At 47.6% G+C, this 25,708-nt stretch overlaps 1 protein-coding gene across 1 annotated transcript in view; it reads right to left on the bottom strand.

Annotated features, from left to right (window-relative positions):
- Dpp6 (dipeptidyl peptidase like 6) overlaps nucleotides 1-25,708 on the bottom strand; it is a 613,823-nt gene that overhangs the window by 54,669 nt on the left and 533,446 nt on the right. The window contains exons 11-16 of the mRNA XM_028774777.1: nucleotides 22,641-22,764; nucleotides 20,895-20,933; nucleotides 11,992-12,099; nucleotides 9,943-10,034; nucleotides 8,643-8,690; nucleotides 5,008-5,126 (exon numbers count right to left, since the gene is read on the bottom strand). Coding sequence (XP_028630610.1) covers nucleotides 5,008-5,126; nucleotides 8,643-8,690; nucleotides 9,943-10,034; nucleotides 11,992-12,099; nucleotides 20,895-20,933; nucleotides 22,641-22,764 — 530 coding nt within the window. The remainder of the gene's footprint in view (nucleotides 1-5,007; nucleotides 5,127-8,642; nucleotides 8,691-9,942; nucleotides 10,035-11,991; nucleotides 12,100-20,894; nucleotides 20,934-22,640; nucleotides 22,765-25,708) is intronic.

The raw sequence follows: 25,708 nt of genomic DNA, 5'->3' as shown, positions 1-25,708 counted from the left end.
CACCAGCAATACTCTAAGGAGCCTCAAGCCTGGTGTTAAACACACTCAAAATTAAAGAGGGCAGCCAAGGTTAATGCCTCAGAAACTCAGTGTAAGAGCCATCCAGAGGACGACGTGGCTTACAGAACCAAGTCATTAATATTTATTGAGTGATTTCTTAACAGTAATTTGTTTTGTGTGTATGTGTGGGTACATGCATGTCATAGAGTGTATGTATAGGTACATGCATGTCGCAATGTGTGTGGGGGTACACGCATGTCAGTGTGTGTGGGGTCATATGTATATCACAGTGCGTGTATGAGTACATGCATGTCAAAGTGTATGAGTACATGCATGTTACAGTGTGTGTGTACATGCATTTCACTGTGAGTGCATACACACATGTCACTGTGTGTGTACATGCATGTTACAGTGTGTATGTGGTACATATGCATGTCACATGTTCCATATGTGGAAACTGAAGGAAGTCAGGGGCTGTATTCCAGAGACTGAACTCGGTTATCAGGTTTGATGGCAAGTGTCTCTTTGTCCACTGAACCACCTTACCATCCCAAACATTTTTTTTTTAACTCTGCGTCTGGGAGCTGAAATCATTCTGCATGCTTGAAGGCAATACACCTTTATTATTTCCACAGGCCCGGGGTACTCAAGAGTTATTAGCAAACAGCTGGGTACTCCTGCCCACACTGCTGATTTAGGGCCGTGCAGAGGCCAGGCTGCTATGAAAAAAAAAATGCCTGAGAAAACCAATGTATAAAGAGGAAAGGTTGATTTTAGGTTGTGGCTCCAGAGAACTCAGTCTCTGGCTACTTAGCTCCCTTGTGTTACAGCCTAGAGAGAGCCTGAGCACCCTGGTAGAAACGTCAGACCACAGCTAATCACCTCTTAGTAGTCCAAGAATGAAAGGGAGACAGGAAGGTACCAGGGCTCCAGGGTCCCCTTCAAGGGTATGTCCCCAGTGACATAACATCTTCCTTTACTCTGTCTCTCCACATCCCTATAGGATGGTAAGCAAGCCTTCAGCACGGGGCCTTTGGGCCCTTCCAGTATCTGAAGTGCAACACCTTGAGCCACTCTGGAGGAAGCCAGCGATGTCCACTGCTTGATCCAAAAGCCACCTGACAGACAGAGGTGTCTATAGTCAGAAACCCCAGCAGACACCTCTCCCTAGGGAATGTCTAGACTTGTCAGGCCTAGTTCTCCAGTCTTCATGCCTGCCTCTTCATGGCATGCTGCTTTCTTACTTCAGGGGGACACAGTGCCTTAGGGGTTTAGGTCTGTAACCATAGCCTGTCTTGCTTCACTCTGTAGTAGGAGAGGGTTAGGGTACAGCTGCCTCGCTGCCATCCCAGATGACCTGGAATGTGACGCTTACTTTTTAAGGAGGTATCCATTAGTTCTTAGAGGATGATCACCCTAAATGTGACAGACACATGCCATGTGGCTGCTGTCGCCTCCCTCATTACAGTGCACGGCAGATACCACAAATCAATCCCTCACGCCATTACCAAGTAATCCCTCATGACACTCGTTTTTACTGAGCCTGGACTTGGCCTAGAATCCCACTCATTTTCATGGTCAGCAACTTTCCTCAAAGTGGGGCTGATATCCTCGCCCCATTTTATTATTTTTGCTTGCTCACCGTTATTTTTAAAATGCGTGCTGTGCTTGTATGAGGAGGTATGTTGCATAATTAGAAGTCAGAAGTTGAAGCTGGCTGCCTTCCTCCATCACTTTTCACCTCATTTGTGAGATAGGGTCCCCCACTGAACCTGGAGCTCACTGATTGGCTAGCCCGACTGGGCAGTGAGGTCCAGGAACCTGCCTGTCTCCACCACTCAGTGTTGGGATGCAGACACACTGCTATACGTGAGGATCTGTATCCAGGCCCTCGCGCTTCCTCAGGAGGTCCCTGGTCACTCCCTTCTATCCATGCCTGCTCACTGTTGTGTTGTGATTACATATGTGTGATGGCTCAGCTGATGTCATGGAGCTTAGCCGTCTCCATCCTCAGCCTCGAATTCTGCATACTGAGCTGGTTGTAAGTGGTTGTCAAGCCCTTTGATGGTCACTGAGCTGTGGATGATTGATCACAATGATCATAACTGATAGATTAGACACAATGGTAAGCGTATCACACACTTTGTTCTGATTGGTCTTCACAACAGCATTGGTCACCCAGACTCCCCTAGTTTTCATGACATATTTAGGAGGAGGGTAGCCAACATGCCCTGGTCCCAGAGATAATTGGCAGAGCCCAGATTCTAGGTAGGTCTGACCTAGAATCCTTCTCTCTGGAACCTGATGACATCCAGGTGTGATTATAGGGACCCTTGAGGATTGTTTCGGACTAGAAGGGATATCGATCAGAAGGACTTGCTTTAAGCATACTAAGAACATTTTGTTTGAATTCATCTTTTTTTTTTTTTCTGAGACAGGGTTTCTCTATGTAGCCCTGGCTGTCCTGGAACTCACTCTGTAGACCAGGCTAGCCTTGAACTCTTGAACTCAGAAATCCACCTGCCTCTGCCTCCCAAGTGCTGGGATTAAAGGCGTGCGCCACCACCGTCCGGCTTTGAATTCATCTTAAGGGTGGAGAACTTGTTTTAAATGAAGCCACTGGATCTATTACACAGCTTTTAAGCACTGGGCACTGTGAGTAGTGTAGGGTGATGGTCCCAGAGCCCAGTGGGCTTATGAACACAGACTTCCCTTTCCCACCTAGAACAGACTGAAGTCAATATTTCCATCCTCAGTCCCAAGAAAATTTTTTATAGACTTTATGAAGCAGCCATTGTCTGAGTGTGAGTCCCATTTTTCAAGGATATTTAGACCTTCCTAGAATCAGGATCAGTCAAGTGCTTTTGGGAAACATGAATCATGTTCCTGGGACTTAGTTTGGTAAGAACAGTTGAGTTTGCAAATAGTTGGATTCATATCCACTGGTTCTCTGACCACCACTCTGGAACTGTGAGGCCTGAAGTTCTCTTGGGAAGAGAAAACCCTACGTGACTCCTTGTCACACTTAACTTGAGCATCAGGTTAATTTTATGACCTGGAAGAATTCCTAGATAAAGTCTACACTAGAATGGTTCTTCTTCTTTTTCAAATATGTTGACATCATAACCCCAAACAGTGGTGTGGAGATGATGTGTCCTTTAAGGGCTCTCTGTCTCTAGGATGTGGCAGAGCCATTGAGCAGTCTCTGCCCATTTTTGTGATCCTGGGAAAACACTGAGCACTGCTTTCTGTTACCTCTTTCTTGTATTAGAGAACAACATACATCTTGGTTAATTATTAATATTAAAATTATTTATATGTATATGTATGCCCTATGTGTCTGAGCTGCCTAGCTACACTGGATCTACTGAGCTGAAGTTTCCGGTGGCTGTGAGCTGCCCAGTATGGGTGTTGAGAACTGAACTCAGGTCCTTTGGAAGAGCAGTATGCACTACTAACCTCTCAGCCATCTCTCTAGCCCTGACAACACGCATCTCAGAAGGGAGTCACTGTGGTTCACTTGTTTCTCCTCTCAAAGACAAGCTGAAGTCCTAAACTCCAGTAGCTATGAGTGTGACTTTATTTAGAAGGAAAGCCTTTGCAAATTCACTCAAGAAGAGGAGGTCACCCTAGTTATCAAGTGACTGGTGTCTTTATCAGATGCATCTCTGGGAATAGAGTCAATAGCAGAGATGGAAATGCAAAGGTAGGGGGACAGACTGAAATGGGACATCTTTAAGTGAAGCATTGCCAGGGCCAATGGAGAGAATCCGTCCCTCAGGCTTCAGAGGTGTCCAGTCTGCCGACACCTTAATGTTACTTTTCTAGCCTGGACTTGCTCAGGACTAGAAGATGATATCACATACTGTAGTGCCACAGTCTGGACATCCTTTGTCATCAAGAATGATGGGAAACTGAGTATCCTTTTGTAGGCACCAGTCTGAGGAGCACAGGAGTCAGGGACTGGGAAATAGGAAGTTTCAGGCAATGATGTGTTTTAGAAAGCTTGTACCAGACATCATCTCCATCTTGGAAGAATGCTGGGGTCTGAGCTTCTCAGGGTTTTAGGTAACATTAGTCAGGACAGCGTATGTTCACAAGCTATTCAGGAGCCAGCAGGCTATGTAACACACCACCATACAAAATCACCACCTTTCCCTGTGACTGCCAGGGCTGCCATTTTAGCTAGAGAGGGGCCTGCTCATGATCTTAGCAGCCTCCGTTAGCACATCTGCTCTCTCTTGAGGGGAATCACAGTAGGTCTAGTTCTTTGAGACTTCTTTTGTGTAGATCCATATTTATCGCTTACCTTCTTATGGATTCAATCTTTCCAACAGATAAGCCTTTTTCTGCATCTACCAGAAGCTGGGTCTGCTATGGAGTGTTCTGGTTGGTGTGATAAGAAACACTCTACATGGGCAGTGAGATAGCTCAGCAGATGCAAATGCTTTCCATTAGCCTGACTATACAAGTTCTATTCCCAGAGCTCACATGGTGGAAGGAAAGAATCAACCCTTAAAAATTGTCCTCTGACTTCTACCAGTGTACCACGGCACATATATACACATAGGTACACACACATGCACACACATGTATACACACAGAGGTAAGGAACACTTGAGTACTTGGGATCAATGGGCTGGGTTCTAGGAACTTATATTTCTGTGGTTCTCTGTATAATCTCAATCCTCAATATTGGATATTTGATCTTGGACCTGTCTTGTCCTTTTTATAGACAGCACAGGTACAGTTATGCGATCGATACCTCAGGTAGCTCACAGCTTACTGGTCTTTTATGGACAATGGGAAGTGAGAAGTAGCTCAGTGCAGAGAAAACCCCCTGAAGAGCTTTGTAAGAAGATGTGATAAATGTAGTCCTGCCCCATGAGCAGTGTCCCTGGTTCTGCAGTACACCATGTTACCATCACTCCCATTTTGTCTTGTGTGTGCTCCTGTCTGCAGACCTCAGCATCCACCTGAGACAGGTGTGGAGTGGCAGCCACTCACCTTCACACTTAAGCAGGAAGAAGTCCATGTTATGGCTGAAGGAAGCACTGACGTAGGTGCAGTTCTCCACCAGGTCACATGACAGACACTGCCTGTTGAAGTCATCTACCGTGTTGGCACTGGAAGAGCAAAGAGCCAGTGAGAACCGAGGCAGAGGCTGAGTGATCCTGGAGGTTAAGTCCCGAATTCCCCAGCAGGGTACCTCTCCCACTGCTAATCCATTAAGTTTTACTCCCATCAACACCCCTTTGGGGAGACTTAACTCTATTTTCTAGCATTCCTAACCCATAATTCCTCCAGACTCTGGAGACTTCTCAGTTCTCCTGATCCTTGCCATCAGTGAAATTGCAGGCAAGGTGCTAGATACCAGAGTATGGAGACTACAGTCATGGGTACCATTGCCTAGTGTGGTCATGGGTGCCAGTGCCTACTAGTGTCATGGGTGCCATTGCCTAGTGTGGTCAAGGATGCCAATTCCTAGTGTGGTCATGGGTGCCATTGCCTAGTGTGGTCATGGGTACCAATGCCTAGTGTGGTCATGGGTACCAATGCCTAGTGTGGTCATGGGTACCAATGCCTAGTGTGGTCAAGGGTGCCATAACCTAGTGTGGTCACAGGTGCCATTGTCTAGTATGGTCATGGGTGCCAATGCCTAGTGTGGTAATGGGTACTATTACATGGTAATGTTTATCATTCATCACCTGATGGGGTCATAGTTATTGGTGCAGTCATGAGTGCCATCACTTTGAGTAATCGTGGGTGCCTACAGTGATCATGGCATTTTGTACTCATGTTAGGGACTCTCTGGACAAATGATTGACAATCTGGGAGCAGTGGGCATGTTTCTCACATTCCTTAAGTGCCAAAGGCAAGGGGTGTGGAACGACTCTGTGAATGGCAAGGAACTGGCATGGATTGTTTCCTGAACTCATTTCTCCTGACAGCAGGATGGCACTGATGTGGCTTCTTGCTTGGCGATGAAGAGGACAGTGAGGGAAACCAATTGAAGATGATGCCACCTGGAACCACCATGATCAGGTCTAATCTAGGCCAGGAAGCTCCTGTCTTCACATGGCACTGGGAAGGGTCCTCTCTAGCCACAGCTTCCAGTGTGGAACCTCTCTTCCTGAGGTTGAAGATGTTATGGGAGAGAGAAGACAAGCTTCTGGTGCTACAGGTCAAGGAGCAGAAGGCTGTCTTCTTGCTTTATTATAAAGTGGGTAGCCTGACTTTCATGAGTCTAGTAGGCCCATAGCAGCAAACAGTCTAGAGAGAAGCAGGCCGGTGATTACAGAGCCTTGCTTATTCATGCCAGCTTTATACTCAGCGTGGGGTACTCTGGTGAGACTCCTGTATGTTGGGGCCTTCTCTGGTCTACACTGGTCTCTTCTAGTGGCCATTGAAGATTCAGGGAGCAGCCAGCTACAGCTGTTCTAGCTAAAAAGTGTCCAGAAATAGCCACTGTCCTCTTTTTTTTTATATAATTTATTTTTTCTCAAATCGTAATTTATTCACACAGGGGTTATAAACACAGAAAGGCAGGATGTGGGGAAGGGAATGACACTGGAGTGTGGGTATTCAGGGGGAATACAGATATCTTCAGAACCGGGTATCAGCTGGGTGAAGGTTCAGGGGACAAGTCACTATGACTCTGCCTATGACTCACTTGACCTTATCTAAGTTGGTATTGTCTGCCAAGGCTACCTATTTACAAGGTCTATGACTACTCAGGCTTGTAGATTTCCACAAAAGCTGCCTGTTTATATTAGCTTATAGCCATCTGTTTCAATGTTTTTCCACTGAGACCCAAGACTTGGTGTTAGTATACATGTATGACAGACCTATTGCTGATTTTAGGCCTATGGTTGATTTTAGGCCTTCAGTGTGTAAGCAGGGCTGCCCCTGACATCTCCTCCCTTCTCTAAGTATAGAAGGGCTGTGGCAATTCTAATCTTGCAAAGGCGGGGATAGAGGCCTGACCTCCATTAATTGAAGGGGACCTTGTAATGGCTCCGGTCCCCCTGTCATTGTCCAGTGAGGCATGAGGGCCATACCCATCCCGATGTCTTTTTTCCTGGAGAGGGGATACTTTTGACATCAACCCCTGTGCAGTCAGGCTTGTCCCTCAGGGAACCCAGAGAGATATTTTTATCTTTTATTGATATTCCCTTGCAGTGCTTAGCCTCGCAGCCTAAGCAAGAATTCAGATTGCCAGTCAGTTCTGGGTGGCCCCTCTCTGCTTGGTCTAGGGGCAGAAGTCCCCCCTTTTAGGTTGGGTGGAGATGGGTTTTGGAAACACCCTGAATAAAGTAACAACTTCTTCTTGAGTCTCGTGGTCCTCCATAGCTAACTTATGATAATGTATCTGAATAGGTTTTGCTACCAAATTATTTATCTGTTGTATCACAGAGTTAGTCCACCTATTTGAGGCCCAGGGACCAGCAGAAACAAGCAAAAAGAAACCAAATAATGGTCCCAAGATGGGAGGAAGTAGGGTTGACAACCTTGGAGAGACTGAAATCCAATTCTTGTACCAGCATTCATCTGTCTCTTTCTCTCTCTGATTTTTCTCAGGGCCTTCACTGACCTATTTCATGCTCTCTTTAACCCTCCTTGTCTTGTCTATGTAAAGGCAACATTCTTCTTTAAGGGCTGTACACAGTCAAGAGCTGTACACAGCCTTTTCTATTGTACTAGAGTAAATCGAGTCCCATAAGGATCTTTGCGATTTTACGAGGTCTCTTCAGACAGTGAAACGAGGGATTTCTTCAGATTAGTGATGTCAATCTCTAGCTGTTTGAAGTTCTTGTCAGTGGCCTTTCAAAGGTCTGAGTAGTATAATTTCGGAGGCTGGCTTCTGGATTAGAACTTCTAACAGCAGACATCATGGGTGATTCATTTTTACCTGGGATGCTGCCTGAGTTAAAGCTTGGGAGGCCCTCTTCCTCTTGGTTTTCTGAGGTTGGGTACAGAGCTGCTGCCTGGGACCCGCTCTATGCTCTTGCCCAGACTGGAAGTCCTCTACTGTCCTCTTCTAAATTGGCAGAAACCAAGTTTACCTCAGAATGAAGCCCCCTCCCATGAGATTAGCAACAGGAAGATAACTGCTGAGAGGTGATTTTAGATCCGCTCTCTCTCTGGATTCCTGGTGTGCCCATCCATTTTCTACATTATGTGAACTTGAGCCATCACAGGCAAGCATGGAGCATGGGCAGAGATGGAAAAGCATAGCCTCCTTTCCACTCATCCACCAGTCAATTCCCAAACCAGACCCAGCTGTCCTCAGAACGCACAGATAAAGGCAACCTGCCAAGATAATGCTTGCAGACAGAGTCAGACAGGCAGAGTCCCTCAAGAGGAGAAGTGTGTGTGTGTGTCCATGTGCATGAGCCTATGAATGTGCGTGCGTGTGTGAGTGTGCACGAGTGGGAGAGAGAGCGAGAGCAAGAGTGAGGACAAGGACCGATTTGGCCAAAGCAGAAACAAGACTTGAGGCTTTGGGTCTAATGGCCTCTGCACTTTTCTCTCTCCCCAGGCTTTCTAGTTACCCAACTGTCCTTGCTACCTCCTATGGGCTGCTCGGAGCCGTGACTCTGTGCAGCCCGGAGGCCCTGCTGGCAGTTGGAGCCAGTTACCTGTAGAGATGTCGTCTCCGTGGCTGGTCCTCTGTGCTCAGGAAATAGCTGTAGAGATGGAAAAGGTAGACTGGGTCAGCTTGCCTCAGAACATTCACAGGCTACAAGTCCCCACCCTAGCATCTTTCATAGGACCTGTCAGGGACTGTGGCCTGTTTAATGAGCAATGCTCATGACTACTTCTACAGGTAGAGGGACATATTGGTCATACCCTCAGCTTCAGGTGTCTCCCTCACTGACCCGTCTCTCCAGCTCTGGGTACTGACTCGGCAGTGAGGGCGGTGGAAAGGCACACCTAGATGTGAATATGGGGTTTTCCCTATAGACCAGTAACCTGGAGGGCAAGGAGACTTTATATACTGGTCCAGGGAATGTATGTCTGCTGGTTTTGTCCTAAGCCTGAAATTACCTACTGGGTGAGCAGTGAGATCGAGCAGCATCAGGTGCAGGACTGGGCCTGGACTCCACAGACTCCTGCACCTCTCTGATTGGTGCTGAATAATCTGGGAAAGCTGCTTAACTTTCTGCATCTTGGTATTTATTTTATTTTGTGTGTGTGTGTGTGTGTGTGTGTGTGTGTATACATATGTGCACATAGTTGTATGTTTGTGTGTATGCAGGTGTATGTGTGTACAGGGGCACATGTGTGCACTTGCCTTTAGAGGCCAGAGGCTGACCCTGGGTATCATCCCAAGGTCATTCCATATATTTGATTTCCTTTTTCGACAGGGTCTATCACTGGGACTTGGCTCACTGATTGGGTGAGTCTTGTTGACCAGCGAGCTCCAGAGTCCTACTTCCTCGGCACTGGACTTATAAGCCATGCCGCCATGCCTGCTTTCTTATGTGTGTCTTAGGGCTTGAACTTAGGTCCTCACACTTGCACAGTGAGCATTTCAATGATGGAACCATCTCCCCTGCACATCTTAGTTTGTCTTTTCAGTGGGCGAGCATACCTATCCTAACATATAACCATAGTATTAGTGAGATCATGTTGGGGACGCCCTTAGCTTGTGCCCGGGTCTACAGAGACTCGATCAACAGCTGCTTCAGAGCACCTCTGTAAACCTATGTCTCCTCACTGGTCTGTACAAGCTTTCCTTTGTCACTGTGCCTTGTAGCTTTGGGAGTTGGCTGAGTCAGGACCTGAGGTCACAATGGTGAGTGCCATGACCTCAGAGGAGAGAGGGGGCCCTGGAGCTGTGCTTGTCCCTCTTCCAGCATATTTGATTAGAAATGACAAGGGGACCCGGTGGCCATCAGAGACAGCTCCTGGGATCTAGCCCCAGCTCTCACTCACATCTTATTCCGTTTCTCATCGTAGGACAGGATCTTGGTCACATCCCAGTCCCCAGAGGTGATAGACTGGATGTTGTCATTGCTGCTGTTGGGCTGAAAAACAGACGAGATGTCAGGAAGGAGAGAGCTTTGGTGTCTCATTCTGGAGCCCGTCAGAAATGAGGCAATATCCTCCCCCTTTGCTTCTCTTTCATATGCGCTGGCTTGAATCCAGCATCCTCTGTGATGGGCTCTGAGTGTTCCCAATGGGAATATCAGATGGTCCTTCTGTCAGGCTTGTTCCTGGCACCTCATCCTACTTTCTTCTACAGATACACACCCAAGGCCCATGCACGTGTGAATTTAATGTTTGTGTCAGGGCCCAGGATGGAGGAAAGAGAGTGTGTGTGGAGTGAGGGGAAGGATGAAATCAGCCAAATCAGGGAGGAGTTGGGAAGAACTGAGTGTAGTTCTTCGGATGTCCTCTGCCATCCTTGCTGGGGTCCAAGTGCCACAAGAACTATGACTCCTGCTCAGCTAGCACACTTCTCAGGTGCCTCCCAGAGACTGTAGTCACCAGAACCTGCCATCGTAGCACCAGATGCAGGCAGCTAGGATGCTGAAGTACAGCTGTGGGTAGCTGTTCTGAATGGCATATGTCCTGGGGAGCCAGTACAGAGGGATGGAGCCTAACCCAGGCGATGGAGGTCAGCATGAGGGACTGCAGACCCAGGAGCAAGCTTCATAAAGATATAGGCATGGATGGGGATCCAGAAAGTCAGTGCAGCCTGTGCCGTCCTGGGCTTGAAAGCAGAAGCCAGGACAAGAGTGGGTGCCTGGGTCAGGGTGGGAACCATCTCCTGACGGATGCTAAGGGGTTCTCAGCAATTTCTTTTCTATTTTTTTGGTTTTGTTTTGTTTTTAAAGACAGGGTTTCTCTGTGTAGCCCTGGCTTTCTTGGAACTCACACTGTAGACCAAGCCGGCCTTGAACTCAGAAATCCACCTGCCTCTGCCTTCCAAGTGCTGGGATTAAAGGCGTGCGCCACCACTGCCTGGCAAGCAATTTCTGATCCTCTGCAGGAATTTAGAGACTGGGGCTGAATGAAAGCATAGTTTTGTTTGTTTGTTTGTTTGTTTGCTGTGTTTTTAAATCTTGCTGGGAATGACCCCAGTGAGAAAGTGAACAGAAAAAATCATGTTTTGGACATCCTGTAAGTCACGTGATTAAGTGGCTGGAAAACAGACGTGGCTGCTGAGGCTGGGGGGAGCCATGGCTCCTCCCCAAGGCATTTCAAGACCCTTCTCTCCTCCCTCCCAGATATTTTTTGAGGGGATAGTCCTGTGGTTTTTCTTCTGGGTCTAACCAGATACACCTATGCTTCCAAACAGCCTTCTTCCTAATTACATTTTATATGCTTGCACCATTCTTGATAGCTTCAGCCTGGTTTAAAATCAAACTTGTACACAGAAGATGGCACTGGTGACATAAAGGGTAAAGTACATGTCCATCCTCATCACCTGTCTCAAAGCTCAGCACCCAGGCAACTCTTCCTTAGGCCCCTGGGCTTCTAGGGAGGCATTACTTGCTAGCTGTCCTGGTTACCTGCTCAGCAGCCCTCATCCTAGGCTGCCTGATAGAGCAGGTATGAGTATTGTTGAGTGTCAGCTATGGTATCATTAAGGCCAGACCTGCTTCTCAGGGTAGAGGCTGAGGGTAGCAGGAGATCTGTGAAGGACTTAGGGTGGCCTCGAGGGAAAGGAGAGTGTCAGGAAGGGTAGACAGGCACTCAGTGGCTATCTTCATTGCTATCCATCAGTGAGTTCCCATGTCCCTCCATTTTTGCTAGAAATGCCATGTTCCATGTTCATATTCTTGAGCATCAGTAGGGAATTTACACTCCAGACGCTGCCCTCCTCTGTACATGGACAGGTGCCATGTTACTCTCACCCTTGGAACCCATCTGTAAACATCAATCTCCCAGGGCATCTTGGGGTCCTGGGAAGGGCAAATGTGCTCACCACAAGGCCAGCACCAATAGTACACCAGCATGGAAGGCAGGAGGACTTACTTGGGATGATGATACGGTGATATGGTAGAATTTACCCCTGCCCCCCTGTGGGATCGCTCTGACAAAGAAAAACTTGCGGCCATCCTTGGAGAACACAGGCTCTTCATTCTGTGGACAAAGATGACAGTCCTGTCAACACAAAACTGCATGGGAGCATGACAAGTGAGTGTGGAGGGGGTGTTCTCAGGTGTTTTATGTGTAATGTCTAACAACAGATGGAGCTGAAGAGTGAGAGGGTCTGTGTGGGACTAGAGTCAGACCTTTGGTTTTCTAAAAGAGGAGGGAGAAAGGGGCACCTCAGTCCACAGACAGGGACTGGGGAATGGCTCAGTTGGTTAAGTGCTTGCTGTTCAGATGCCCAGAACCATGTAAAAAGCAGGGAGTGCCAGCAAGGATCCGTGACCTGAGTACTGGAAGGGCAGAGACAGGTGAACCTTCAAGCTTACTGGCCAGTTAGCCTAATGGACTCAGTGAGTTCCAGGTTTAGTGAGGGATTCTGTCTAAAAAAAAATTAGGCGGAGAGCAGCTGAGGAAGACACTGACATCAATGTCTGGCCTCCACATGCACACACACACACACACTCGCCTGTACACACCTACACAAACATGTGCATGTACTCTACACAGATATGCATCTCATTTGCACCCTGCTAATGCACTTCCTAGAGAGAGGCAGACAACACTGTTGTCCAGAGCATGCAAGAACCAGTGAAGAAATGGGCTTGTGCAGACACCAAGTACACCTGTCAGGTGGGAACGAATCCAGGGACACAGACTAGATTTCCATGGCTGCCGTGAACCACCCCCTACCCCAGCACACAAAGCTGCTACACTGAGTTTGACATACCCCAGCTCAAAGCCAACTGGGAAGACTAGTCACAGACCCCCATGTTTCCCTCTTCTAGTCCTGTCTTCTTTTCCTTAATAAAATCTATTTCACACTGAACCACCCGCCAACGAGGCACGTTAAAAGAAAAACAAAACCCACATGGGCCAATTGTATCTATTTTAAAACTCAGACAGCAGACAGCCCACCTGGGCCTGCCTCTCACTAGAGACATCCTGAAGAGGCAGGTGCTAGGTGGTGCATCCGTCTGAGCAATAGTCATATCTTCCCGATAACTCTGGGGTCAGGGCTGCCATCCGGATGTATCCTGTTACCATGCTCTATTCCTGGCACCTCAAGAGCTGAGCAGGCAGGTTCTTGCAGCCCTTAGCCTATCCTAGTGGGAGGTGGCCACTCTCATGGGCAGAGTCATCGGGGTTATGGTAGTGTCTCTACTGTATTCCAAAACCAAAGTCTGGAAGTTTCCATCAGTATACACCAATGACTGGCTACTCCACTTACTGGCTAAGGTGTGTAATACTGTGATTCAAGAAGCTCCCAGAGATGCAGACAAGCCGTAAATAAAGCACAGCTGGCCCAGGAGAACCTCATTTCCCCACAGTGAAGGAACACATGCAAATACGATGTGCTCAGAGAAATGAACTGACGTGGTTAAAATGACATTTAATCTTCATGAATATTTGCAGTAAAAATGAAACCTTTAATCTGCAAATATTGAGTTTTCTATTTAGAGTTGGGTGTGTGGCATTTAACGGAAGGAGTGGAAGGAGCAGCCGTTAATTTGGCTTTTTAGATGGACTTTTGTTTGCCAACCGCGGAATGGATGAGGCAAGAGTCCCCTAGTTTTCTGGGGGAAACGTTTGCACTTTGGACAGAGATTAAAAGTAATATGATTAATTCTGGACAGAAGTGGTATGCTCACAGCGAGAGGCCTCAGCTTCTGAGGTCATGGTCCACTGCTCCCTGGAACCTTCCAGAATGTGTGGAGGAGGCCAGTGTTTGGAAAGTTGCCCATGTGGTAAAAAAGTATGTGTGTGTGCATGCGTACATGACTTTGTGTGTGTGCATAAGTGTGTTTACGAGTATGTGCATGTGTGTGCATATGCATATGTGCATATAAGTGTGTCTGTGTGTGCATGAGTGTGCATGTGAGTATGTGTGTGAGTACACATGTGTTCATGTGTCCATGTGTGTATGAGAGTTATGTGTATGAGTGTGTGTGCATGAGTGTGCGTGTGAATATGTGTGTGAGTACATATGTATTCATGTGTCCATGTGTGTATGAGAGTTATGTGTATGAGTGTGTGTGCATGAGCATGTGTATTCGTGGATGCAAGTGTGACTGTGTATGCATAAGTGTATGCATGTGTGTGTATGAGTGTGTGTGTGAGCATGGGCATGCCAATGTGTTTGTGTGTATGTGAGTATGTGTGCATGCACATATGTTTGAGTGTGTGCGTGCGTGCATGTGTGTTCTTTCTCACTGTCCTGGGATATGTTGATTTGGTTAGGCCAGTAAGCCCTAGGGATCCTCCTGTTCCCATCTTCCCAGTGTTGGGATCCCAAGAATGTCTCACCATGCCTCATGTTCATTTGTGTGGGTTCTGGGGGTTGAACTCAGCTCTTCCTGCTTGCACGGCAAACCCTTTCCTGGCTGAGCTATCTTCCTAGTCTAGTAAATAAACTTTTAGTGATAGAGTGACTTGGGCTCCAGGATTTGAACACAGGTTCTGCCTTTTGTTTGATGTTGAGGGATTCTGGCTTCCTCGCTATGCTGCCTGACTGCCAGCTCTCTCCGCAGCAGACCTCCAAGGAACGCAGTCTCTGTGTGGCTTCTGCCAGTTTCCTTTATAGCTTCTATCCTCTCACCTTCTAGCCCAAAGTCTGAAATCACAAGACCAGATATCTAGCTCAAGATGTAAGACAGCTGAAAACTCACCCACAGGACTAGCGGCTGGGCTGCAGTTCTGACTTCAACACCTAAGTGTGCAGAGCCTGGAGGGCGCTCCTGGATTCATACCGCTGACAACTAGCCAGTCTGGAAGCAGTGATGGGCATGCATGTGGGCAGATGAGAGTTACTGTTTCTCTAGCATATCCTTAGAGAAGAGAGTTCCTGGTAAGGGTATACACATATGTTATGTGTATGTATGTGTACCCTTGTTGGCTTCTGGGGTTCTCTGTGGGGACCCTAGTGAGGTCCAGGAAGGAGAAGGAAAGAAGGGAAGACCACAAAGCTTGGACATGCAGATGGCTATGATAGCGTGAGGTCGCCAGCACAGGTGCCAGCCACCCTGCCAGCACTGCAATGAGGAGAATGGTAAGTTTGAGCAGACAGGGTCCCCTGGCGTCTGTAGGGTCTTCTGGGCTGTGTGCAGCAAGCTGTTGCAACACACAGGAAGTGGATGGGCAGCGGAGTGTGGCCTCAGTGTGTCTCCCTGAGCCACGCCTGTGGCCTCTGATGAGAAATGTCTGAGACCTTGAAGGAGCAGCCAGAGGCTTCCTGACAGTTGGTGGCAGCCCAGCCTTTACACAGGGCTCCTATGTTGCCTGGCATTACCACAGCACCTTGAAGGATGCAGACCATTTTTGAAAGTAGTGTCCACGAATCCCTTTAGGGAAAAAGGATGCAATAGGAAGTTGTTTGAAATTGGATTTCTCTGGAGCTTGAGTAGGTACGACCCCTCATAGAACACTGTATGTAGGTAGGTAGTCAGATTCACCATACTGTGTCATGACAGCCTTGACCCCCTCAGAGTTTCACGGTGCATAGATAGTTAAACTCACTGAAGCTTCTCACAGCAGCCAAGGGTAGAACACGCCTGTCCTGAGTGAATGGCTGGGCAGCCTGACAGAGCCACAAGCATCCCAGAGAGGAGTGTTTTTACGGAGAGCATATGCGCTAATAAAACATTTCATAAAGTGGGAACTGAGGGCACTCACGAAACCACGAAGCCATTCTCTCTAGTTCTGGTTTCTGGCACACTTAAAGCGATTGTGTCTTCAAAATCAACTACTTGCTCCGTTACCTAGGAATTTACATTTTAAAACAGTAAAGGCAATTAATTTAATGCTACTATTCCTCTGTCTTCATGCTGCTGGGAAAGGACCTGGTTTCCTGAGTGCCTTTTGGGAGTTCAATGTTCACACCCTGTGCTTGAGCTGCTGGTGGTTTTCTCTTACATTGTGAGATGTTCAGTCAGAAAACAGGAAAATGCAGCTGGTGTTGGCTATGGTCACTCTACCATGCTGAAGCGGAGGCAAACAGTGGAGGACAGCTGGAGGCTCCATCCCCACCCAGGGCCCCAGGACAAAGCCCTGTGTCCTTCCAGGGGCCAGAGTGAGACCAGATAGGAAATAGCTGCCTCCTTAGGGGAAGTCCCTTGGGGTTAGGTGCAAGGACACTGAACTGTACTCTGCCTCAAACACAGGCTTGCTTTGGAGCCTGTACTTTCCTTCAAACCCAGCCTGAATTTTCCTGTGCTTGTTCCATGCCCCACAGCCCCAATTTCCCTGGCTTTCCTCTTGTTAGAGGCTGAACACCAAAACACAGCTTCTGTGTCTAATTCACTCTTATGCCTTGGTATTTATGAGCCATCTCATCTCCCTGTCTTGATGGGAACATCACCAAGAGCTATACTCTCGTTGGTTCATTAAAACAAACAAACAAACAAACAAACAAACAAACAAAACCCAAATCTATTGAGGTGAAATTCACAAGCACAACATTGTAACAAAATCGAGCAACCGAGCATTGAGTGCACTCATGACATCATACAGCTGCCCCTCCCTCAACCAAAACAGCCTTAACTACCGCCCTGGCAACTGCTGGTCAGCTTTCTGTTTCTTCGGATGTACCTATGCTGGATGTTTTAGAGGAAGAGACACACGCCACAGGGCCTTTTGTGTCTGCTCCTTTCAGTCCTCAGTGGTATAGCATCCACGTCTGCCACGGGTGGGCTCCTTCAGTAGGCACTTGTGGAGCGTCCGTGGAATGGAATATTACTCACCTTGATAAAAGGATCACTATCCTGGTGGCACGCCACATGCAACACATGCTGGAGGAGAGTAGCTGATTCATGTCTTAATAGCTGGACATTTTAAACTAACAGCAATTTATATTTATCAAACAAAATGAGTATTTTTTGCTCTCTTTTGTGTAGGCATTCAGGAATGATCAAGTGGATCTAATGAATACATCAGAACTTTTTCATGTCAAATACAGCTTGGACTCTACTTATACGTTTTATTTTCTTTAAATTTATGTGTACGTGTGTGAGCCTCCATGAGTTTATGTGCACCACGGGCATGCCCTTGGTGGCAGAAGAGGGCATCCCCTGGAACTGGAGTTACAGATGTTTGATGAGTTGACATGAGGGTGCTGGGACTAGAACCTAGATCCTCTGTAAAAGTATCCAGTGCTCTTAACCAACGAGCCTTCTCTCCAGCCACATGTAATGTAAATGTAAAAAGAACACAGTACATTAATGATTGGACCATGCTGTGCAGTAGATTGTCTTTGTCTTGAATAAACTGAAACCAACCAACCTCCTCCACCATCACGAATTCCCAGTGACCCCCGTTTCATTGTCCTTTGAGTGAGATCACACAGTTCATGGTGGCTAATTTGACTGACAATTTTACCGGGTTAAGAACCACCTAAAACACCACTGAGGTGCAACTTGGGGGTCTGTCCGTGAGGTTGTTTCCCAACAGGGTTAACTGCCGGGAGACTTGCTGTGGATGGTACCATCTTGTGGTCTGGGTTCCCAGATTGAATAAAGAGTGAGAAAGGAGGATGCTCACTGAGTACCAACATCCACCTCTCCACTGCCTCCCTGTGGATACCGTCATGTGCCCAGCTGCCCTGTGCTCCCGCCACCATAACACCTTCATAGTGGATTGTATCCACGATGACAGGGCCATGAACCCAAAAGAACCGTTCCTTCCTTAAGTTGCATTTGTCAGTACTTTGTCATAACAACAAGCTGAGTAACTTGTTATGAACAACATGTAGTGTGTATTCCTCTGCATCTGGCTTCTGCCACTTGTCACCGTATCCCATAGCCTCACCCTCGCTTCCTTCCTGCATCTTGTATCTCCCTCACCGTTTTGTCCCTTGCTGTTGTGATCTGTGATACACAGGAGTCATTCTGGCGTTCCGGTTTCCTTTCCCTCGGATACAGACCCAGGAATGGGGTTGTACTTCTAGCCGTTTGAGGAACCCCTGCTATTGTCCGAAGAGGCTTCCCTAACTTATGTTCTCGCCAACAGGTGTGGGAGTTTCCTGTCTTCCTACATTCTCTGTAATACACATCTTTCATCTTTTGATAATATTCCACCAGCTATGATGTTCTTTCACTTTGTGACTTCAATCTGCATTTCTCTGACAGTTACTGATGAACTCCCCCCCCCACCCCAGGTATCTCTGCTGGTCACCTGTGTCATCTTTCTCTGAGACATGCATATTTAGATTTTTTTGTTTTAGAATAGAGCCATACATATTTTTCTAAAATTGAGCTATCTCTTTGGGCTGGAGAGATGACTCAGCAATTAAGAGCGCTGGCTGTTCTTTTCAGAGACCTAAGTGAGTTCTCAGGACCCGCACAGCAGCTTCCAACTGCCTGTCCATAATTCAAGCTCCAAGGGAACTGATAACCTCTTCTGTAAATACTGTATTCAAATGGTGCACATACACGCACTCAGGCACACACATACGATATCTTAAAACTTTTGAGCTGTCTTGATTTTTTTTTAATAACTTTAAGTATTTACTCCTTATCTCACATGTATTAGTTACTTTAAAATTTCTGTGATAAAATATCCTCACTAAAAAAAAAAAAAAAATATCCTCACTAAAAACGACTTAAGAGATAATGGGGTTTGTTCTGCTTCAGTTCGATAGTACAGTCCATCATGGTAGGGACAGTTAGGCAGCGGGAGTGTGAACAGCTGGTCTCATTGCATACACAGCCAAAAGCAGAGAGAGAGAGAGAGAGAGAGAAAGAGAGAGAGAGAGAGAGAGAGAGAGAGAGAGAGAGAGAGAGACAGGGAGAGAGAGACAGACAGACAGAGAGACAGAGAGAGACAGAGAAAGAGACACAGAGAGAGACAAAGAGAGACACAGAGAGACACAGAGAGACAGACAGAGAGACAGACAGAGAGAGACAGAGAGAGAGAGACAGAGAGAGAGAGAGAGAGGGAGGGAGAGAGAGAGACAGAGAGAGAGAGACAGACAGAGAGAGACAGAGAAAGAGACACAGAGAGAGAGACAAAGAGAGACACAGAGAGACAGACAGAGAGAGAGACAGAGAGAGAGAGACAGAGAGAGAGAGAGAGAGAGAGAGAGAGAGAGAGAGAGAGAGAGAGAGAGAGGAGTGCTGGTGCTCAGCTCACTGGATTAGGAACCATCAGTTCTTGGTGGGGGTGGTGTCTGGGGAGGTGGTGCAGCTTCCTAGGAAAGTATGTCCCTGGGGGAAGAGCAGGCCTTGAAAGCCATAGCCTATCCCATTCCAGTTTGCTCTCTCTGCGCTATGTTTGTGTTTGACGACATGAGCTCGCAGCTTCCTGTCCTTGCTACATGCCCCCTCTCTCTCCTGCCTCCCACCCTCATGGATGCTTATCCCCTTGCAAACGATAAGCCAAAATAAACCCTTCATTCATAAATTGCTTTTGGTCATCGTGCTTTCTCATAGCAACGGAGAAGTGAGTGCCACAGGGGCCACTGCTGATAGTTGTATCTTCATGGATAGAATCTTTCATGTCAATAAAATCTGTGTTTGTTAGTCACAGTTATGTTTTCTTACTTTGCTGTGGATGGAACCTGGGGCGTTGTACACATAAAACACGGGCTCTGCTGCAGAGCGACGCCCCTAGCCCTCTCCGCAATGCTTCTTTGGATTCAAATCTGTTTTGATTTTTCTTACAGTATTTGAAGATATTTTCATTTCCTCAGGTGGAATAAAAGAGAAGTAAGTTTCTTGAACTTTGTTCTTTTAAACACAAGAGTGTGGAGACAATAGAATTGATAGAAAATACCAGTGCTGAGGGGCCGTTCTCTGAGTACATTAATTCAAAATACTGTATCACGGGGCGATTTGCCTAGGCTTCTCCCGATAGCTCTTAGTTTTAAGGACTTATTATATTTTTTACTTTTAATTAAAAACTATATGTGTTTGTGTGTGTGTGCGTGTTTGTGCACGTGAGTGTGAGGGCTCTGAGAGAGTGTCTGCTCATCTGAGCTAGAGTCACAGGCAGTTTTGACTGTTGTAACCTGGGGCTGAGATGTGAGCTACAGTCCTCATTAAGGGCGGTGTGTATCTTGATTACCAAGCCATCTCTTCAGCCCTTTCTGATCTCCAGTGACTGACATCTCTGTTTCAGTGCTGGAGACTGGAGCAAGGGTCTCAGGTACATTGCTTACAAAGTGCTTTACCAGTGATCTATAACTCAAACCCGCAACCTCTTGTCATCTTCATCCCCCAGGGCCTGAGTCACGGATTGGAAAACAAAATTCCAGGGATGATTCTGGGGTCCAGTTTCTGAGGAAATATCTCCCCAAGAGAGGTCGCATCTATAAAACCATGCCTAAAAATAAATGGGGTACCAACCACACTTTCATCTTCTTAGTCATCGTAGACCTCATCTGAGTAATAGTGGGCTTTTCTGGGCTCACTATTTTGAGGTCACCAACTCCATCATCTGACTGGGAGATGAGATCTATTCCACCATTGCCTTTGGGGAAAGTGACTTCCAAACTACTATCCAGGGAACTTGGCTTCTACAGCACTGACCAGCAAGCTTCCCAGCAGGATGAAGAGAGGGCTGGGCACACACTGTCCCAGTTACAGTAGCACATGCACTTAGATAATCCTAGGGTGGAGATACCCAAGCGACTCCTTGTATGAAACCATGGCACCCACCCCTGTGGAGGAAGGACTAACGGGTCAGGGTGAAGGGAGCATGAAGGGGTTGGTGTGTGGAGTTACCTATCTGTGGAGGAAGGACTAAGGAGTCAGGGCGAGAGGAGTATGGGAGGGGTTGGTGTGTGGAGTTACCTGTCTGTGGAGCCAAGCTTCACTTTCATCTTCATGTTTCTGAAATAGAATTGAAGTGTTAGAAAGGGCCCTTTGTTTGCATGCACTGTATACAGAATGGTTTAATTCTACCTACATGGCAGCTGCCCTTGAACACAATGGCCACCGGGGCTTCTCAGTGTGGCAGTAATCCCTCTCTGTGGCTCACAGCCCAGCACAAGTGTCCTCGGGCAAGAAGAATGCCGTTGTCCTTAACAACCAGGGTAATCCACAGCAGTGAGAAGCCTGTGGAAGCTAATGGTGTTTCTGACACTGGGTGGGTACCGCTGGCCAGTCTGTATGCGCTTGGTGTCATACTAGCTGGGCGTGTGGCCACTTAGCAGTCACGGGTCTGTGTGTCCTCTTAGGCCAGATGCTGCATCATTTGGAACTGTGTGTGTGTGGTGTGTGTGTATGTGTGTGTTGTGTGTTGTGTATGTGTGGTGTGTGGTGTATGTGTGGTGTGTGTGTATGTGTATGTGTGTGTTGTGTGTGTGGTGTAGGTGTGTGGTGTGTGTGTATGTGTGTGTGGTGTGTGGTGTGTATGTGTGTGTGTGTGTGGTGTGTGGTGTGTGTGTGGTGTATGTATGTGTGTGTGTGTGTGCATGCAATGCATGCTAGTGGACATGTGGATCAAAGCTCCAGTTTATAAGTCCAGGAAACAACCCTGGGAAACAAAGTCAGTTAAAAGGGGTCTAGGCATGTATGAAAGTTGCTCTCCAGAGCTGTGTTCACAAGTACACAAACAAATCATGCCTGGTCACCAAATGGCTGTTCTGTTTGGTTGCTGTCACCTGAGATGCCACCAGGCTGGTGCTGCTCCTGCTCTGTCTGTGGCAGTGGCACACGCACGGTAGGCATAGTAGGCCAGGCACATGGAAGGTTTGGACATTCAGCAGTGATGTCCAGTACTGAGCTCTGCCTGTCTTGCCTTTCTCTCCAGCAAGTCCACCAGAAACACTCAGAAGTGCTTCCAGTAATGGTAAGGAAATGTCAGCCCAACTTGAGGTGTCAGAGGCAGGAGCAGGTCACAGCCACCTCCTAGGGAACTGTCCCTGGGCAGTGTGCGGAGAGCTAGCTGTTGGGTTCACAACTCTCAGTGAACCTGCACAGGCAAGCCTGGTGCTTCTTGCTTGAAAGAAAATAAATAGAAACTTAGGGTCAAAAAGAGTTTCTAGAAGATCTGTTTAGAGTGTCACTTGGTCTTTTAAATTCAACGCAAGGTGACTTTCTTAGGGCTGTGGCTCAGCAATGTGGAAGCCTGGCTTGCAGGGCAGAGGGGAAAGTCTGCACCCTAGCTAGGGGGAAAGGATGCCTTTGGATGCTTCTGCTCCTAGACACACTGCAGGTCTGCCTGGATCTGCCCTACCTGTGCTGGGGTACCTGGCTTTACAGCATTGCAAGGGAGGAAGGGTCAGGTTCTTGGCCAGTCCCCTCTTCTCTTGAGCAACAGAAAAAGAGAACAATATTCCCAGAGCAGTGGCCAGTGTGAAGGGAAACAGACACTTGCCTGCTAGAGCCCCTGAATGGGATTAATGGCTGCTTCTCTAATGTGCCCCAGGATCTTGTAGCAATATCTGATTTATCCACCAGGTGGCACCAAACCAGAGGACGGACATAGAGTCCAAGACAGAGCTAAACTGGGCTTCACACTTCTCCAGTGGAATTTGGATGATACCTTCCATGTTATGATCATCCCTTCACCCCTTCTCTGTCCCAGTACCGTACCTTAGTGCAGACACCCGTGGTGGCATCACAGAGGGTCAAGATGGACACATTCTGGGCCCGGTTCAGCCAGGTCACAGCGACCTTGGTGCTGGTGGCCCACTTCACCATGGTGATGTAATACTCCCTGAGAACACAAATAAGAGTGTGAGCAGAGCCAACAAACACTAGAAAATGGGTACATCCCTCCTGGGTACAGCAGTCAGTGTACATATGTGTGGGGTTCTGAAATGGGGTCATTTCATTCACTCTTGGGGTCAAAGCTCCTTATGGGTGGTCAGATAACCGGCAGCACCTATCCCCCACAAGATGAGCTCTAAAACTGAAGGCTGGGTCACTGAGGTTGCCCTGGAAGTCTGGAGAGGTGTCACATGCTATGGTTGGGGCTCTACTGACTTCAGTTTCACATCATAGTCCTATCAAAGTCTCAGCTCTACCAAAGCTTACACTTAGGGTGTCTGGGTGAAGAAGGACCTGGCAGAAGTGGGGAGGTGAGGGGAAGGGAGAAGGAGCCCTGAGTGAGGGGCAGTGCAGGGGATTCTCAGAGAGCCAAGCCGGGGAGACTCCAAAGCTGGACTAATGAGGGCTCAGTTCTTTTTCTTCGTTCTTTAAACATACCCAGGATTTGGGACGATGGCTCTGTTCCCAAGCTTTGGTGAGTTCAGTTTGATGCCACATGCTGGATTTTACCCAAACCTGAAAATACCACCATGCTCAGAGTGGCCATAGGTTAATAATGGGAGGGTGGACGATGGGCAGAAATTGCAGAGAGCTGACTGGAGAGCTATGGAATGCTGCCCTCTGGGCAGGATGTGACTGTTGCACCCATCACCACCCAGCAGCTGTGCTGTCTGTACAAGGCCTGCACAAGATCAAGCCAGCCAACCTTCTAGCATGGATCAGGGAGAGGCCCGATGGCCCCACCATTGGCAGATAAACTGTTAGCAGTTGAAGGCTGCCGATGGGGTCACTATCCTTTGGGGCTATAACTGTTAATAGATTCTTGCACGTATGGACAGCACTCATCAGACTCAGAGGTTATTAGAAACAAGAAAGGAGGATGTGAAATTAGGGAGTGATAGTGTGAGGGACCAGGAGAGTTAGAGGGAGACAGTGGTGGTTGGATATAACAAAATACATTGTATGAATGGGTGAAAGTTTCATCAGACTGTAGGTCTCCATTTTCAGTCCTTTGGACGAGCAAATGCTTTGCTAGACTGATGCAGTAGAAGGAAGAGAAACTGGGAAGCAGGTCAGGGAGAGGACAGAGCAGGACAGGAAGTATAAGCCTTCTGAGGGAGCAGGGGTGGACCTGGCACAGACAGGATGGAGCACTCTGTCGTGGCTGCAAGACGCCAAGGCAGAGAGGCGTGCCTATGTGACATCGATATCACACTCAAAAAATGAGCGTAATCAACAGGAGGCCATGATTCTTGTGAGCAATTCTCTCCCTCCCTCCCTCCCTCCCTCCCTCCCTCCCTCCCTCCCTCCCTCCCTTCCTCCCTCCCTCCCTCCCTGTCTTCCTCCTTCCTTTTCTCCCTCCTCCCTCGTTTTCAGTTTTATGACTTTGACTCTCAGCAGTTTTCATCCATACTGACTGAACATAGTGAGAGGCACATAAATTATGGAAGTATACAGCTTGTTTGGGGAATCCTTATCTCATTAGATATTCTGGACAGATGTACCGAGAATGCCCCTGTACAGTATGGAATGTTTTCTATTCTTTTGATACAAACAGCTTTGTTGAACTGGTTTATCAGCGTTATTTGAAGTTTCCATCTCCTTCAGGTAACCTTCCAGATTCCTTGTGGCCGAAGAGCACACTTGTATTTTATGTATCTTGCCTGGTGCCTACAGAGGCCAGAAGAGGGCATTAAATCCCCTGGAACTGGAGTTACAAATGGCTGTGAGCCACCATGTGGGTGCTGGGGATGGAACTTGGGTCCTCAGGAAGGACAAGTGCTGCTCCCTGCAGAGCCATCTCCTCAGCCCTGAGCGCTCCTCGAAGCCCGCTTCACGGATGCACTTGTGAATGTCGAGAGTGGATTTTCGTGTTTCTACCTCATCAATGGCAGAGCAGTTCCTGCTTTACCACCTTCCCTTGCAGGAACGGTTCTGCTGGGCCCAAGTTGGAAAGATTTCTGACAGTCTCTTCATCCTAGGGGATGATGTTCACTCAGAGTCACTCACATAGTACTCAGGGCAGTTGGTGTGGAAAGCAGGGTTCTACTTAAAACATTCGGACACTCAAGGGCAGGCACTGGCTCACAGGTTGGATGGAGGCTGGAGATGAGCAGGCCTTTAACTCCAGCTCCAGAGGGGAGCAGACTCTGCCTGTGAGCATGTGGGAGGGGTACTTGTACTTTGGCTAAGGAGATGCCTTCAGATCCGAGCAAGGGGGCGCTTCCGGTGAGCAGTGGATGGATTTTTGATTAGCCCACTTGTTTGACATAAAATATGAATGGGTATCGTCTCTCATAGGGATTAATGTGCCATGTCACGTTTTGGTATTTTTGGTTCTGGCACAGGCTCTGACAGCCTGTGGCAATAAAGGGGAAAGGGGACAAAGTCTATTGATCTTATGACACAAAGAGCTAACACTCAAGTCCAGCATCTTAAAGCAATGACGACATTCCATGCATCAAGCTGGGACAGAGCATACTGTGAGAAGGATTTTTTTTTTTTTTTGAGACAGGATTTCTCTGTATAGCCTTGGCTGTCCTGGAACTTGCTTTGTAGACCAGGCTGCCTCAAACTCATAGACATCCACCTGCCTCTGTCTCCCAGATGATGGGATTAAAGGCGTACACTACTACCACCTAGCCAGGAATTTGTTTTTAAGGGAATGTGCTTCAGCGGAGGGTAACTTTAAGTACAACACTGCCTGCACAGAAGTTCACAGTCCTGTCTGGGTCTTCCTCAGAGTCACCATGCAACTATCTATGCAGGCTGAGCACACTGCAGAAAATAGAGATGCGGTGCATCCAGACGATGGCTATTCAATGCCTTGTCGTAGTTTCTCTGTCACTGAGGACCAAGAATGAAGCATGCTTCTCTCTCTCTCTCTCTCT

Source organism: Grammomys surdaster, unplaced genomic scaffold, assembly GCF_004785775.1.
Source record: "Grammomys surdaster isolate TR1022 unplaced genomic scaffold, NIH_TR_1.0 242, whole genome shotgun sequence".
Taxonomy (NCBI): Eukaryota; Metazoa; Chordata; class Mammalia; order Rodentia; family Muridae; genus Grammomys; species Grammomys surdaster.
Note: the sequence above shows the minus strand (reverse complement) of the source record. Positions and strands in the feature narration are given on the sequence as shown.